The sequence below is a fragment of the Rhinoderma darwinii genome, chromosome 12, assembly GCF_050947455.1.
Source record: "Rhinoderma darwinii isolate aRhiDar2 chromosome 12, aRhiDar2.hap1, whole genome shotgun sequence".
Classification (NCBI taxonomy): Eukaryota; Metazoa; Chordata; class Amphibia; order Anura; family Rhinodermatidae; genus Rhinoderma; species Rhinoderma darwinii.
Window position 1 is genome coordinate 6,423,734 of NC_134698.1, and position 13,055 is coordinate 6,436,788.

The 13,055-nt window shown below is 51.2% G+C and overlaps 1 protein-coding gene across 2 annotated transcripts; it reads left to right on the plus strand.

The window, feature by feature from the left end:
* Positions 1-4,763: 4,763 nt before the first annotated feature.
* Positions 4,764-11,333, plus strand: PRCC (proline rich mitotic checkpoint control factor). Of its 2 annotated transcripts, none has more exons than XM_075844741.1 (7): positions 4,764-6,929; positions 7,291-7,338; positions 8,808-9,386; positions 9,513-9,611; positions 9,733-9,876; positions 10,308-10,373; positions 10,967-11,333. In XM_075844741.1, the coding sequence occupies exons 1-7, from the start codon at positions 4,989-4,991 to the stop codon at positions 11,051-11,053; spliced, it is 2,964 nt and encodes a 987-aa protein (XP_075700856.1). In that variant the 5' UTR covers positions 4,764-4,988; the 3' UTR covers positions 11,054-11,333. The 2 variants fall into 2 exon arrangements, with proteins under 2 accessions (XP_075700856.1, XP_075700855.1); XM_075844740.1 differs by having other exon boundaries at positions 4,765-6,929; positions 9,510-9,611.
* The last annotated feature ends 1,722 nt before the right edge of the window (positions 11,334-13,055 follow it).

Here is a 13,055-nt window from a genome sequence, read left to right on the forward strand (position 1 = left end):
CACGAGTGCCCCCATTGTGCCAGCAATGCCCCCATAAAGCTCCTTTCACACTGCGTTTTAGGTTCAGTTCACATCTGCGTTGAGTTTTTCCTGTTCTGTAACGTAGCAACAAAAGAACTAAAAAAAAACGGACGTTTTGGAGCCATTGCATAACAGACACCAATGGCGCCCAACGTCACCCGTTGACTATTATGGGTTTTCGTGAGGGTGCCCGTTGGTTTACTGGAAGAAATAGGGCACCATGCTGCGCTATTTCTTCGATCATTTGTCACCGAAACTGCGACGAAGGCCCCTAATGGATTTTCCGTCTCAGATGTGAACAGAGCCTAAGGCCTCATGCACACGACCGTAGCCGTGTGCACGGCCGTGATTTTCGGGTCGGCCGGCCGCGGAGTGTCACCTGTGAGCCGTCCGCAAATCGCGGGCCGTGCACATGGCCGCGTGCATTATTTTCTATGAGTCTGGACACGGCCGTAATAAGACATGTCCGTTCTTTCTGTGGTCCGGGCTCCTGGGCCATGCACGGACCATGGAAACCACGGTCGTGTACATGGGCCCATTGAAATGAATGGGACCGCTATTCACCCGTGGATTTTCGGGGGAATTTCGGCCGCAAAAGCACGTTCGTGTGCATGGGGCCTTAGCTACACGAATTGGTTAGGAAACCTTAAACGTATCCATAGGCTCACATTATACCGGCAGAGACCAAAAGAGTATTCTACTGGCCTACGTCGGGCGTATATACCTATGCGTCAGGTATACCAGAGGCATTCAGTAAAAAAATAACCCTATATGTTAGGCCTCATGGCACAGGACCGCAATGGGTCCATGCACACGACTGTGGTTTCCACGGTCCGTGCATTGCCTGGGAGCCTGGACCTCAGTGCCCGGACCCCCCACCAATCAAAACTTCTGACATGTCACTATGTCAGAAGTTTGTTGAACGTTTAGCTACACTTTAGGGTATGTTCACACTACAGCGTCTGTAACGGCCGAAATTACGGGGCTGTTTTCAGGAGAAACGGCATGTGCAGGCGCTTGAACGCCGCGTCCATTACGTACGTAATTGGCGCTGCTTTTCATTGGAGTCAATGAATAACGGCTCCAATTACGTCCCAAGAAGTGACAGGTCACTTCTTTGGCGCGGGCGTCTATTTACGCGCCGTCTTTTGACAGCGGCGCGTAAATATACGCCTCGTGTGAACAGACAAACGTCAGCCCATTGCTTTCAATGGGCAGATGTTTGTCAACGCTTTCAAGCCGCATTTTTCGGACGTAATTCGGGGCAAAAACGCCCGAATTACGTCCGTAATTAGTGTGTGTGAACATACCCCTAGACTTCCTTCACAAACACTTTTTGTGTGGCCTTTCTTTTGCGCTCGTAAGGGCTCGTTCACATCTGCGTTCAGTATTTCCGATGCTCTGCTCAGTCACAGGAGCAGAACGACGACAAGCCCAAGATCCGTTGCATGTCGGAAACCAGTGGTGCTCGACGGAACCTATTGACTTTAACGGCTTCTGTCAGGTCTCCGTCACGGTTTCCGTCATTTTGCCAGACATACTGCTCTTTTGTCCGCCAAAAAAACAACGGAATCTGGAGCCTTCGATGCAGATGTGAACAGAGCCTAAAAATCGCCATCAATTTCATGTGTTTTTTAGTCACACATTTTTGACATGCGTTGTTTTCAGCCATTTTTTCCCCATAGGCCACGATCACACGCAGTTTTGACACCATTTCTTCCTTTAGGATCCGCTTCTGGCTTTGGCCTAAAAAACTGCGCTAGAAACTGCATCCAAACTGCGAGTGTGATCCTGGTTATAGAGAAGCCCATGGGACAATACCTGAAAAAAACATCACACCCCCTTGCTGTGCTTTAGGCCTTATTTACACGAGCGTAGTTCACGTCCATGATACGCGCGTGAAAATCACGTATGTAAGGCAATGGGGACATTCAGACATTCCGTGTTTTTCACGCAGTGTGTGTCCGCTGCGTGAAACTCATGACAAGTCCTATACTTGAGCGTTTTTTGCGCATCACACCCCCATTGAAGTCAATGGGTGCGTGAAAATCACGCGCACCACACGGACGCACTTCCGTGTGCTGTGCGTGATTCGCGCAACAGTAGATCAAGAAATGAAGGGAAAAATAAAACCACTTTCTTCATTTCTTTTTCTAAACCTCAAAACCGCGTGTCATAAGGATGGCAAATCACGCACCATTCACTGATGACACACGGAACTGCAACGCGCAAAAAACGCACATGTCTGAAAATACGGAGCGGTTCTCAGAGCCACAAAAATGTAATATTTCCCTATTGACTACCAGCTAACATCACGGTCCAGTGTATCTATAAATGTAGTATTCCTAGGGGTGTCTGTACTCTCCTCCTATATCTGCATTATATTTGCAATGTTTTGGCAACGCACCTTATAAATGGACCCCGCCGAGCTCCGACAATACTTCTCATTTACACTTTTTCACATACAATTGTACGGCCCGGGATTTCTTGTTTTCACCGACGTGCACCTAAAGCCGTGCTAAGAAATGTAGATTTTCACTGAAGAATATGCAGAGACGCCTTGGGGGACATTTATAAAGAAGCGCCTAGTAAAAATGGTGTAAAGGGGGCGATTATCGGGCAGACGAGCGTTCATAGAACGATAATTTCCCTGTGTAAACCGGGCAGCGATCAGCAGATCAACGAGCAATCGCTCGATCATCTGCCGGTCGTATCGTTCTAAAATCGTAAAATATCGTCGTGGTCGGCAGCGCATCTCGGCGTAAACGGAGACGCGCTGCCGATGTGATGATAATGGATGGGGACCAGCGGTCGGAGTAACGACCGCTCATCCCCATCCATAGCTTCGTGTAACAGGAGCAAGCGAGCGATGTCTCGTTGATTGGCGATCGCTGCATGTGCCAAAATCGTCCGGTGTAATAGGGCCTTAAGTCTATGGGCGCTCCTGAAATTGCGGACGGCTACGGATGTGCATCCGTATTTGAAGACAGTTACGGTCGTGTGCATTAGGCCTAATGCTGCAGATTTCCGAACCTGCAGAATGTCAATTCTGTCGCGGATTTTCATCACCAATTTCACCCCTTTGATGTATGGGATGAAGTCCGCAGATTTTTCTGCACAACCGCCGCAGACTTGCAATCCTTCCGACATGGCAGCTAATGATTGCCTACGTCGTTGCGTTGCAACATGCGACCAAACGCAACTACGACCATTGCAAAAAATCAAAACTTGCTGGATTTAAAGTCGCTGGTCGCACGCAACATGGCAATGTAAAACGCGTGTGACTGTGACTCGTGTGCGACAGCTCTTTATAAGGTCATGAAATCCACTGCCACATTTCGGCTGCAGGGGGGGGGCGGTGGTATATGGAGACGAGTTCACCACAGGAGATCTATACAAGTAGGTACCTAAAGCTGGGAAACACGTGGTAAGCGTTATCTGATCGGACAAAAGATTTGATGATCTGCGGGATGTCACACCTTATCTACATTCCCTTTGTGTAATTATTTCACAACGTCCGCCCAAGCAGAAGGGAGATAAGCGGCTGCTAGACAACGGAGCGGAGCCCTGACAATGGTTTCCATCACCATTGATTTCAATGATGACCGATCCTGTGCCATGGGGCCGTTCACACACGCGTCGTTTTTCACGTGGCGTGTGTCCGTTGCGTGAAACTCACTGCATGTCGTATATTGGTGCGTTTTCACGCACCTAGTCGACCATTGAAGTCAATGGGTGCGTTAAAACCACTTACAGCACACGGTCGCACATCCATGTGCCGTCCGTGTTTCACGCATCAATTACATTGAAAAAAAAAAAAGAAGTGCTTGCACGTGCGTGAAAAACACGTCACACGCACAGCGTACCGATGTAAAAACGCAACGCACACGCTCAGATTTATGCGCGTTATTTACGGGTGTCAATTTGTCACGCTTGAGTGAATGTAGCCTAAGAGTCCAGCGGTGTTTGTCCTGTAACCCCCACGGCCGGTCCACCCACTAGACCGCCGTTCTACATGTGTTACGGCAGATGCGTCTGATTCCCGACTATGAAGGAGAAAACAGCGCTCGCTGAGCTGTTTCCGTAACTCCTCTAGTAGTGAATGGCAGTTACGGAAGCAGCGTAGCGTGCGCGATCCACGCGGTTTCGTAGCTACCATTCAGTTCTATGGGGCTTAGAGCCATTATTATTACTACCCTATATCACATTATTGTTATTACTACCCTATATCACATTATTATTATTACTACCCTATATCACATTATTATTAGTATTATTACTATCCTGTATTACATTATTACTATCATTATTACATGTGCGTCCTGCTCTAACATGCCAGCCAGGTAACTGACAAGTCGCAATGAATGCTGGGAATTGTAGTGCACACTATCGGACACCATGTAAATCCAATAGCCGACACTACAAACCCCATGATGCCTTTCGGTCGCTTCTCTCTGAATACCCGCTTGTTGTCCCGCGATGGCTCCTGGGAGTTGTAGTCGCTGCAGCCGCCATCACTCTACCCTATATTACATTGTTATTAATATTATTACTATCCTATATTACGTTATTATTATTCTATATTACTATTATTACTATCCTGTATTACATTATTACTATCATTATTACACGTGCGTCCTGCTCCTAACATGCCAGCCTGGTAACTGACAAGTCGCAATGAATGCTGGGAATTGTAGTGCACACTATCGGACACCATGTAAATCCAATAGCCGACACCACAAACCCCATGATGCCTTTCGGTCGCTCCCCTCTGAATACACCGCTTGTTGTCCCGCGATGGCTACTGGGAGTTGTAGTCGCTGCAGCCGCCATCACTCTCAGCGGCCTGTGAGCAGTGCAGTCTGAATTTGGCGGCCGGGAACGTGGCGTTGTTGAGCGGGGAGGTAACGGGAAGCGAACGTGGCCCGAAGGCCGTAAGACCACACTCTCCCTCCCAGGCCGCAGCCATGTCTCTAGTGGCTTACGCCAGCAGTGAGGAGAGCGACTCGGAGTCGGAGATGGCGCCGGAGTCTTCCGGGGGACTCCTCTCCAGCCTGCCCCCACCTCGAAAGGACGTCCCCCCTGGACAGGCCGAAGCCTCGGGTTATCCTGCGCCCTATGCCCGCCAGTCACCCGGAGAGCAGGAGCAGCAGAGTCCGGGTTACTACGGTCCTCCAGTGTACGGACTTGGCTACCCTCCCGGCTATGGACCCCCACCCCCCAACTACGGCTCCTCGTATGGATCTCCCGGCTATGCTACCAGCCCGGGGCCCCCAGGGTATGGAGGCTACAACAACCAGGGGGCCACCGGCTTCTCCAACCTGGGATACAACCCCCAGGGACCCAACCACAACAACTTCCCTCCCCCTGGTATGAACCTGCCACCCCCACAGGGTGGGCACAACATGGCCCTCCCCCCACCTCATGGTGGCCCTGGCATGAACCTACCACCTCCTCAAAGTGGCCCCAACATGACCCTCTCACCCCATCAAGGTGGCCCCAACATGACCCTTCCTCCTCCTCAAGGTGGCCCCAACATGACCCACTCATCCCATCCAGGTGGCCCCAACATGTCCCACTCATCCCATCAAGGTGGCCCCAACATGACCCACTCATCTCATCCAGGTGGCCCCAACATGTCCCACTCATCCCATCAAGGTGGCCCCAACGTGACCCACTCATCCCATCCAGGTGGCCCCAACATGTCCCACTCATCCCATCAAGGTGGCCCCAACATGACCCTTCCTCCTCCTCAAGGTGGCCCCAACATGACCCTTCCTCCTCCTCAAGGTGGCCCCAACATGTCCCACTCACCCCATCCAGGTGGCCCCAACATGACCCACTCATCCCATCCAGGTGGCCCCAACGTGACCCACTCATCCCATCCAGGTGGCCCCAACATGTCCCACTCATCCCATCAAGGTGGCCCCAACATGACCCTTCCTCCTCAAGGTGGCCCCAACTTGTCCCACTCACCCCATCAAGGTGGCCCCAACATGTCCCACTCACCCCATCCAGGTGGCCCCAACATGTCCCACTCACCCCATCCAGGTGGCCCCAACATGTCCCACTCATCCCATCAAGGTGGCCCCAACATGACCCTTCCTCCTCAAGGTGGCCCCAACATGTCCCACTCACCCCATCAAGGTGGCCCCAACATGTCCCTTCCTCCCCATCAAGGTGGCCCCAACATGTCCCTTCCTCCCCATCAAGGTGGCCCCAACATGTCCCTTCCTCCCCATCAAGGTGGCCCCAATATGACCCATCCTCTTCCTCAAGGCGGCCCCAACATGTCCCTTTCGCCCCATCAATGTGGCCCTAACATGACTCTTCCTCCTCCTCAAGGTGGCCCCAACGTGAACCTGCCACCCCATCAAGGTGGCCCCAACATGACTGTTCCTCCTCCCGGTGGTCCTGGTATGACCGTTCCTCCCCCTTCTCATGGTAACCCAGGATTGAACTTGCCTCCACCTCAAGGAGGTTCAGGACTACGCTTGCCCCCTCCCCAGACCACCCACGATATACACCGGCCTCCCCTACAGAACAATTCTGGCTTAAACTTGCCTCCCCCTCAAGGTGGTCATGGGATGAGCCTCCCCCCTCCTCCACAGTCTGGTAACGGACCTCCCTTGCCTCCCCCGATGTGCGGCCACGCGATGAACCATCCGCCATTGCAGGTCAGTGGAGGACATAATCTGCCGCCACCAATGCCAAGTCAAGGACTGAACATTCCTCCCCCTCAGCAGAGTCCGGTGCCCCCTATAACAGCTGAGCCCCGCATGACGTTACCGCGACCAAAAGTTTATGGCCCAGGAATGAATCTCCCACCACCGGAAAATGAGAATTCAAAGCTGAAGAAGAGATCAGAACCGGTAAAGATCAGCGTCCCGGAGCTGCGTGCCGGAGATGTAAGTATCGTAAGAACCAGGCAGCGTTGGTGCGAAGTCGTGGTTTTAAAGGGCCTGTTCAAAGATCAACGTTTATTACGCTTTATGCTGTTCCTCTGTTATTCTTCCTGGAAATCTATGAATAAATTGACAATCGGCTTTACCATTCCCCTTGTCAATAGGGTCTGTCCCTACACGATATGACATGGTCAGCACTGATTGGACAGTGTCAGTGTATAGGTCTCCTGACCAGTGCAATGTGATCTATATATGGATAGGACGTCTGAGATCGCTGCACCATGAGATGGGATTTGTGTGTTTCGTTTGCGTGACCTTGGACTAAAAATTATTTTTTTTTGTTTTATTCTTTTCGACTCCGCAGTCGGATTCTGATGAAGATGAACCAAGAAGAAAGAAAACGGTGAGTCAGGTAAGCTGGTGCTCCGCCATGGACATGCTGCGGTGTACATCCCGTGATATGAGTAGCAGGGGAGCTGTGTACAGGGTTGTATGGCAGAGCTCGGGTGCAGCCATTCTGGACCCTTTTATTACTTTGCGTTGTCTTATATACCAGCACTGTAGTTAGAGGGGGCTCAGCAGTCGGACCACCGCCACCAATCTATGTTTTATGACCCCAAACATTGTGGTTAAAAACTCCTAGATCTCTTGGGTCCCTGTTCTCCTATGTCCTGTATGGGAAATCGTCTCTCCAGGCACTGACTTCAAGCTGAGCAGCCGATCTGTACAAGCAGTGCTGCAGTATAAAGCATAGGGAGGAGCAGAGCACCAGTGATAGATTTCAGAGGAGCACAAATTCCAGTAGATAAGTCTAAAGCCCTATTCACATTACGTCTTAACCCTACGTTTAGAGTGGAAACTTCCGACGTACACACTAAACGGGTCCATAGGGCTCTATTAGCCCGAAGGAGGGCTTCGTATATGGGCTTCGTATATGGGCTGGTATATGTTGGTACACATTCTTTTTTTTGTTTTTTTGAAGGATTAATTAACATGGTAGACTAAGCTACCCCTCCTGAGGGATCCCGTGCGGTATATGTTGTTGTTTTTTTTTTTTTTACATAGGAGCCTATGTGTGACGGATGACTCTGTATGGCATTCATCAGAGGTATACGTTAAAGTATATCTAAGGAGCTTCCCCAGGGCCGGAGTCCTCTGTAATGTTCATCAGGTAGCACTCGGCCCGGAGATTCCGGGCCTGGGGAAACTTGTGATGTCACTGTCCATATGTGGACCGTGATGTCAGGGGCTTTAAACTACGGAGTCCCCAGCCAGAGCATCGGAATTACACTGGCGGGGGTTCTCTGGCGCTGGACTGGCGGGGGTTCTCTGGCGCTGGACTGGCGGGGGTTCTCTGGCGCTGGACTGGCGGGGGTTTTCTGGCGCTGGACTGGCGGGGGTTTTCTGGCGCTGGACTGGCGGGGGTTTTCTGGCGCTGGACTGGCGGGGGTTTTCTGGCGCTGGACTGGCGGGGGTTTTCTGGCGCTGGACTGGCGGGGGTTTTCTGGCGCTGGAGTGGCGGGGGTTCTCTGGGGCTGGAGTGGCGGGGGTTCTCTGGGGCTGGAGTGGCGGGGGTTCTCTGGGGCTGGAGTGGCGGGGGTTCTCGGGCTGGAGTGGCGGGGGTTCTCTGGGGCTGGAGTGGCGGGGGTTCTCTGGGGCTGGAGTGGCGGGGGTCCTCTGGGGCCGGAGTGGCGGGGGTCCTCTGGGGCCGGAGTGGCGGGGGTCCTCTGGGGCTGGAGTGGCGGGGGTTCTCTGGCGCTGGACTGGAGGGGGACCCTGGGACTGATTGTATGAAGTGACTGATGGCAGAGACGTGTCTTTATTGCTCTCTGCTTTACGACGCTCACCATCTTTTCTCCTCTCCTTTCATGTTGGTCTCAGAGCTCCAGGGAAGGTTTCGGTTTGTCGTCTTTACTTCCTCAACCAAAAAACGCCCCTGGTGGTGATTCCAAGCGTCAGCTCCTTCCCTACAGCTTCACAAAGAAGAAGACGTCTGACGCTCCCAGCGACACCAAGCTTCCTAAACCGCCCGCAGCCTCTAAACCCAAACTCACCGCCAACCCGGAGGTCTCCCACACGCCGTCCCCATCTGCCATCAAAGCGGCAGCAAAGAACGCGGCCCTGCAGGTCACCAAGCAGATCACCCACGAGGAGGACGACGACAGCGACGAGGAGTTCCGGCAGGGAAATTTCTTCTCCCTGTCAGAAAGCAACGAGATCGCTCCCTCTCCGGTGGAAAGCTTTACGTACCCGCTTCCTGACTTGAGCGACGATGGGCCGCCCGGGGTAGATCCCATCGAGCCGCAGAACGACGCTGCTAATGCGCCTCTGGAATTTAAGACTGCAACCGGTCCGACGTCCAACCAGCAATGGTCCGCCATGTCGGAGGATAACTACAGCGGCCAGCAGTACAGCCAGTATCCCGAATACCCCAACTCGTCAGGAGCGGCTTACTATCCAGTAGGTGTAATAGTAATGTGGTCGCTATTGACCTCGGCATCTAAGGGGTTCAACTGGCAAAATCAAAGCGATTCGGAAGGTGGTGAGATGGTCTTCACTCACGGTCACGCTTGTTGTCCCCAGCAGGGTTATTACGGCGGTGGGTATTACCAGGAGCCGGAGCAGGGGTCGTCTTCCACCCAGCGAGACGGCGAGGCCAGCGACTCGTTCATGGATGATGAAGCGGTAAGATTTCCCGTTCCTTTCTACTTTCCCGGTTCGGCTGTTTTTGCCGATTTTTCTTACGGTATAAAGTTTCTCTTCATCTTCCGTTTTTTTTTGTTTTTGTTTTTTTTAATTTTTGCAGTTTAAACGGCTACAGGGTAAGAGAAACCGGGGAAGGGAAGAAATTAATTTTGTGGAGATCAAAGGCGATGACCAGCTTAGCGGTAACCAGCAATGGCTGACCAAAGCGCTGACCGAAGAGAAGAACATGAAGTCCTTCAGCAAGGTAAAGACCCGGCGGCTCCGCACGAGCGGCGGGGTAATTATTAATGGGTGTCACGTGGATATTTAATAAAGGTGCGGACGTGTCTGTTAGGGATGTCGCGATACCAGAATTTGGACTCTGATACCGATACTCGATACCGAAACGAATTCTATCTGCCTAGTGCCGAGGTGAATCGCACCAAAATCCGCAGCATGAAAACGCGTCAAAAAGCGCAACTTCAGGCGCGTTTTTTTGCTGCGTATTTTTCCGCCGCAAAATTCGCAACGTGTGTGTGTAGCCTCTTACATAGCCATTAATCTTTGCAGCGGTTTTGATAAATCTCCCTCGCTGTGTACCGGAATGTAAGTTTTAGGATCGAGGATATCTCGATGATGTAATATATTCTGGGAAGGAAGATTCATTAAATACAATTATTTTTTTGGACCCATTAGAAGAAAGGCGAGCAGCCAACGGGACAGCAGAGGCGGAAGCACCAGATCACTTACCTGATCCACCAGGTAAGTCGTGCCCGTTACCGCGGCCTGTGATGGTGCTGTGAGAATTGCTGCCGCGTTTTACACTGGGCACATTTTAGCATCTACAAGGGAAACGTCTCCAAAATGTCAACCCCCTTATCCAAACCAGATTTCCGGTGACGGATTTGCAATCCCACCATGTATTCATACGGTCTGTATTCTCTGAGAAGTGCTCCGCCCTAGAAGACCACTTTTCAATAAAACTTTGGGTGGTGGCTTCAGAGGTTTCGCTGTATATCGTATGGCTGCAATACCCAGACCTCCCGTGGATTGGCTGACCATAGGACTCTTAAAGTTGGGGAAGCTGGACTCTGAGCGCCCAGACGTGCCATTACGTCTGGGTGCAGGGGGTGATGTTTGGAGCGCGCTCCACATGCTGCGGGTGTCAGCTGTGTTTTACAGCTGACACCCCGGTCTAACAGCACGGATCAACGATCACGCTGTTCCTGGCTGTTTAACCCCTCAAATCCTGCGGTCCATTGAAATGATGGAGTTCTTAAAGGGTCCCCCCTCTAATAACTCAGAATGCATTAATATTTTACTAGAAAATGGGTCTCAAGTGATTTTTCTTGCAGGCAAAAGAGAGGGAGCTGGAACTGAAGAACGCCTGGTCTGAGAATAAGATGAGCCGGCGGCAGACACAAGCAAAATATGGGTTTTGATCCCCCCCCCCCTCCCCCGCCCTCACGGCTGGGTGAAGTTTGGTTGAATCTCTTGCCGGAGGGGAGAATCCAAACACCATCGCCAAGTGGACGGACGTACGGCGAGAGCGCTCCGCACATCTACAGACGAGCTCCCACCTTTATTAATGTGATGAACGTTAACTCCTGAAATGCCAGACTGTTATATATATTTTTGGCTTATGGCTGGCACTGAAAGGGTTTCCTGTATAATGTGTAAATGAGGGGGCGCAGCCCGGGCATTTAAAGAAATTTTCCAATAGCTTTTTGTTGTTTTTTTTTTTTTTGTGGTTCGTTACTTATTGGTCTTCATTTTGCCTCCTAAATCTCCCATCCTGGACCAGGCCACTTTGTGGGGTCCTTATAAACGCGCTTCAGACCCCTCTACGGTTTGCAGACATGAATTTTTCATCAAACGTGGTTTTAATACTGTCGTATAATAAAGCATTTGGCATGCTGGGAGTTGTAGTTTGACAACAGCTGCAGTGGAGATGCGCAAATGTCCCATTATTAAGTTGGCGCAGGGCATTGGGGCACTACCACTCTCACTTTCCCAAAATCAACTTAATAAATGGGAACCCGCAGTCTGAAAATCGTCATTAGATTTGTTCTTGCAGTCCCGGAAGAGGAAGCGTATCACTTCCCCCTTCTAGGAGGAAGAATCCTGTTTGTGGTTTAGACCAGTTTCCCATGCGCAGTCCTCGGGTGCCCCCATTAGTACCCCATTATGGTTGAGGAGTTCCTTAATATTACACAGGGCACCAGACTCGTCTCTAGGAAATCCTTAATACGTGACCTGCTGGGGTTCCTCGAGGACTAGATCTGTATAGGGAGAACTATAACTGCGCTAGTTATAGCTCCATCTATGGGCCACGACGTGGTACTGCAAGCTATTTTTTGATACTGTAGTTTCCAAGTCTACTTTTAGAAGTACAATGCCCTTTCCATTCCCTGCAGAGTGGAGGAGCTGTCTGTGTGGAGGATGGACCTATAAGGACCTTTCACTAGGTCATATAAATTAAACTGGCCCGAATACCGCTGTCTCCCTGATTCCGGCACTGTTTTTCTTTTTTTCCTGGCCTCTCCCGTTCCAGAGATACGGCCCACTGTTTTATTGGCTTCCTCTATGCTAATTTTCTGTAGTTAGCCAACAGGGCGTGAACTACTCTCAAGCTGCCTCACACTGATTGGTCAGTATCAGAGGCAGGGAAGCTAGCTCCACCCCTGTTGTCTAACTAGAGAAAATTAGCATATAGGGAGCCAACACAACAGTGGGCCATATCTCTGGAACGGGATGGTCTAGGTAAAAAAGAAAAACGGCGCTGGAATCAGGGAGACAGCGCTATTCAGGTCAGTAAACATCGTGCTTGGAAAGACACTCGCCAATTATCGTGCACGTATCCTATTCTAATTAATAGGACATGCCATACACTTTAGACGTGGCCTCGGGAGTTGTTCTACCGCCCAGCATGCAGGAGCCTGGCTCCACCCCTTATGTCGGATCTAGCAGAGGAGAGGTACAGGACAATCCCTTTACGTTTTAATATAAGGGTACTTCTGTGGGGGGAGAATCCCTGCTTCTACTTGCCCTTCTTAAGCATGGCTTCTCACCAAACCTGTTACCGGGTCTCCTCTATGTGATGTGCCCGAAACCGGACGTTTTACCCAACCTTAGTTATGAAAAGATGGTGGAGGAGGGCAGGTAATGGGTTTGGGGGAGAGATGAGGAGCCATGGTGGGCAGCAGGGCCTCCTAGTTGCGAGAGTTAGGAATAAGTGACCGGTTTCACGTAAGATCGCTTCATGGCTGCTCCTTCTGTCACGTCAGTCACTGCCTTCCTCTGCGCTGCATTTTGGCTGTCGCCTAGACCGCTGCAAATGTTCTGGTCTAGCAGACAGCCTGCGAGTCCCAGGTTTGGGATCACTGTTCTTCAGCGCCGTGCTAAGGTATTCATATTCAAGGCTAAATTACATAATGACAAAAC

Excerpts from the sequence above, each read along its gene's own strand:
- PRCC (XM_075844740.1), top strand. The coding sequence starts at position 4,989 with ATGTCTCTAGTGGCTTACGCCAGCAGTGAGGAGAGCGACTCGGAGTCG. Across the intron at positions 6,930-7,290 it reads CGGAGCTGCGTGCCGGAGAT|TCGGATTCTGATGAAGATGA; the intron begins GTAAGTATCGTA and ends TCGACTCCGCAG. Across the intron at positions 7,339-8,807 it reads GAAAGAAAACGGTGAGTCAG|AGCTCCAGGGAAGGTTTCGG; the intron begins GTAAGCTGGTGC and ends TGTTGGTCTCAG.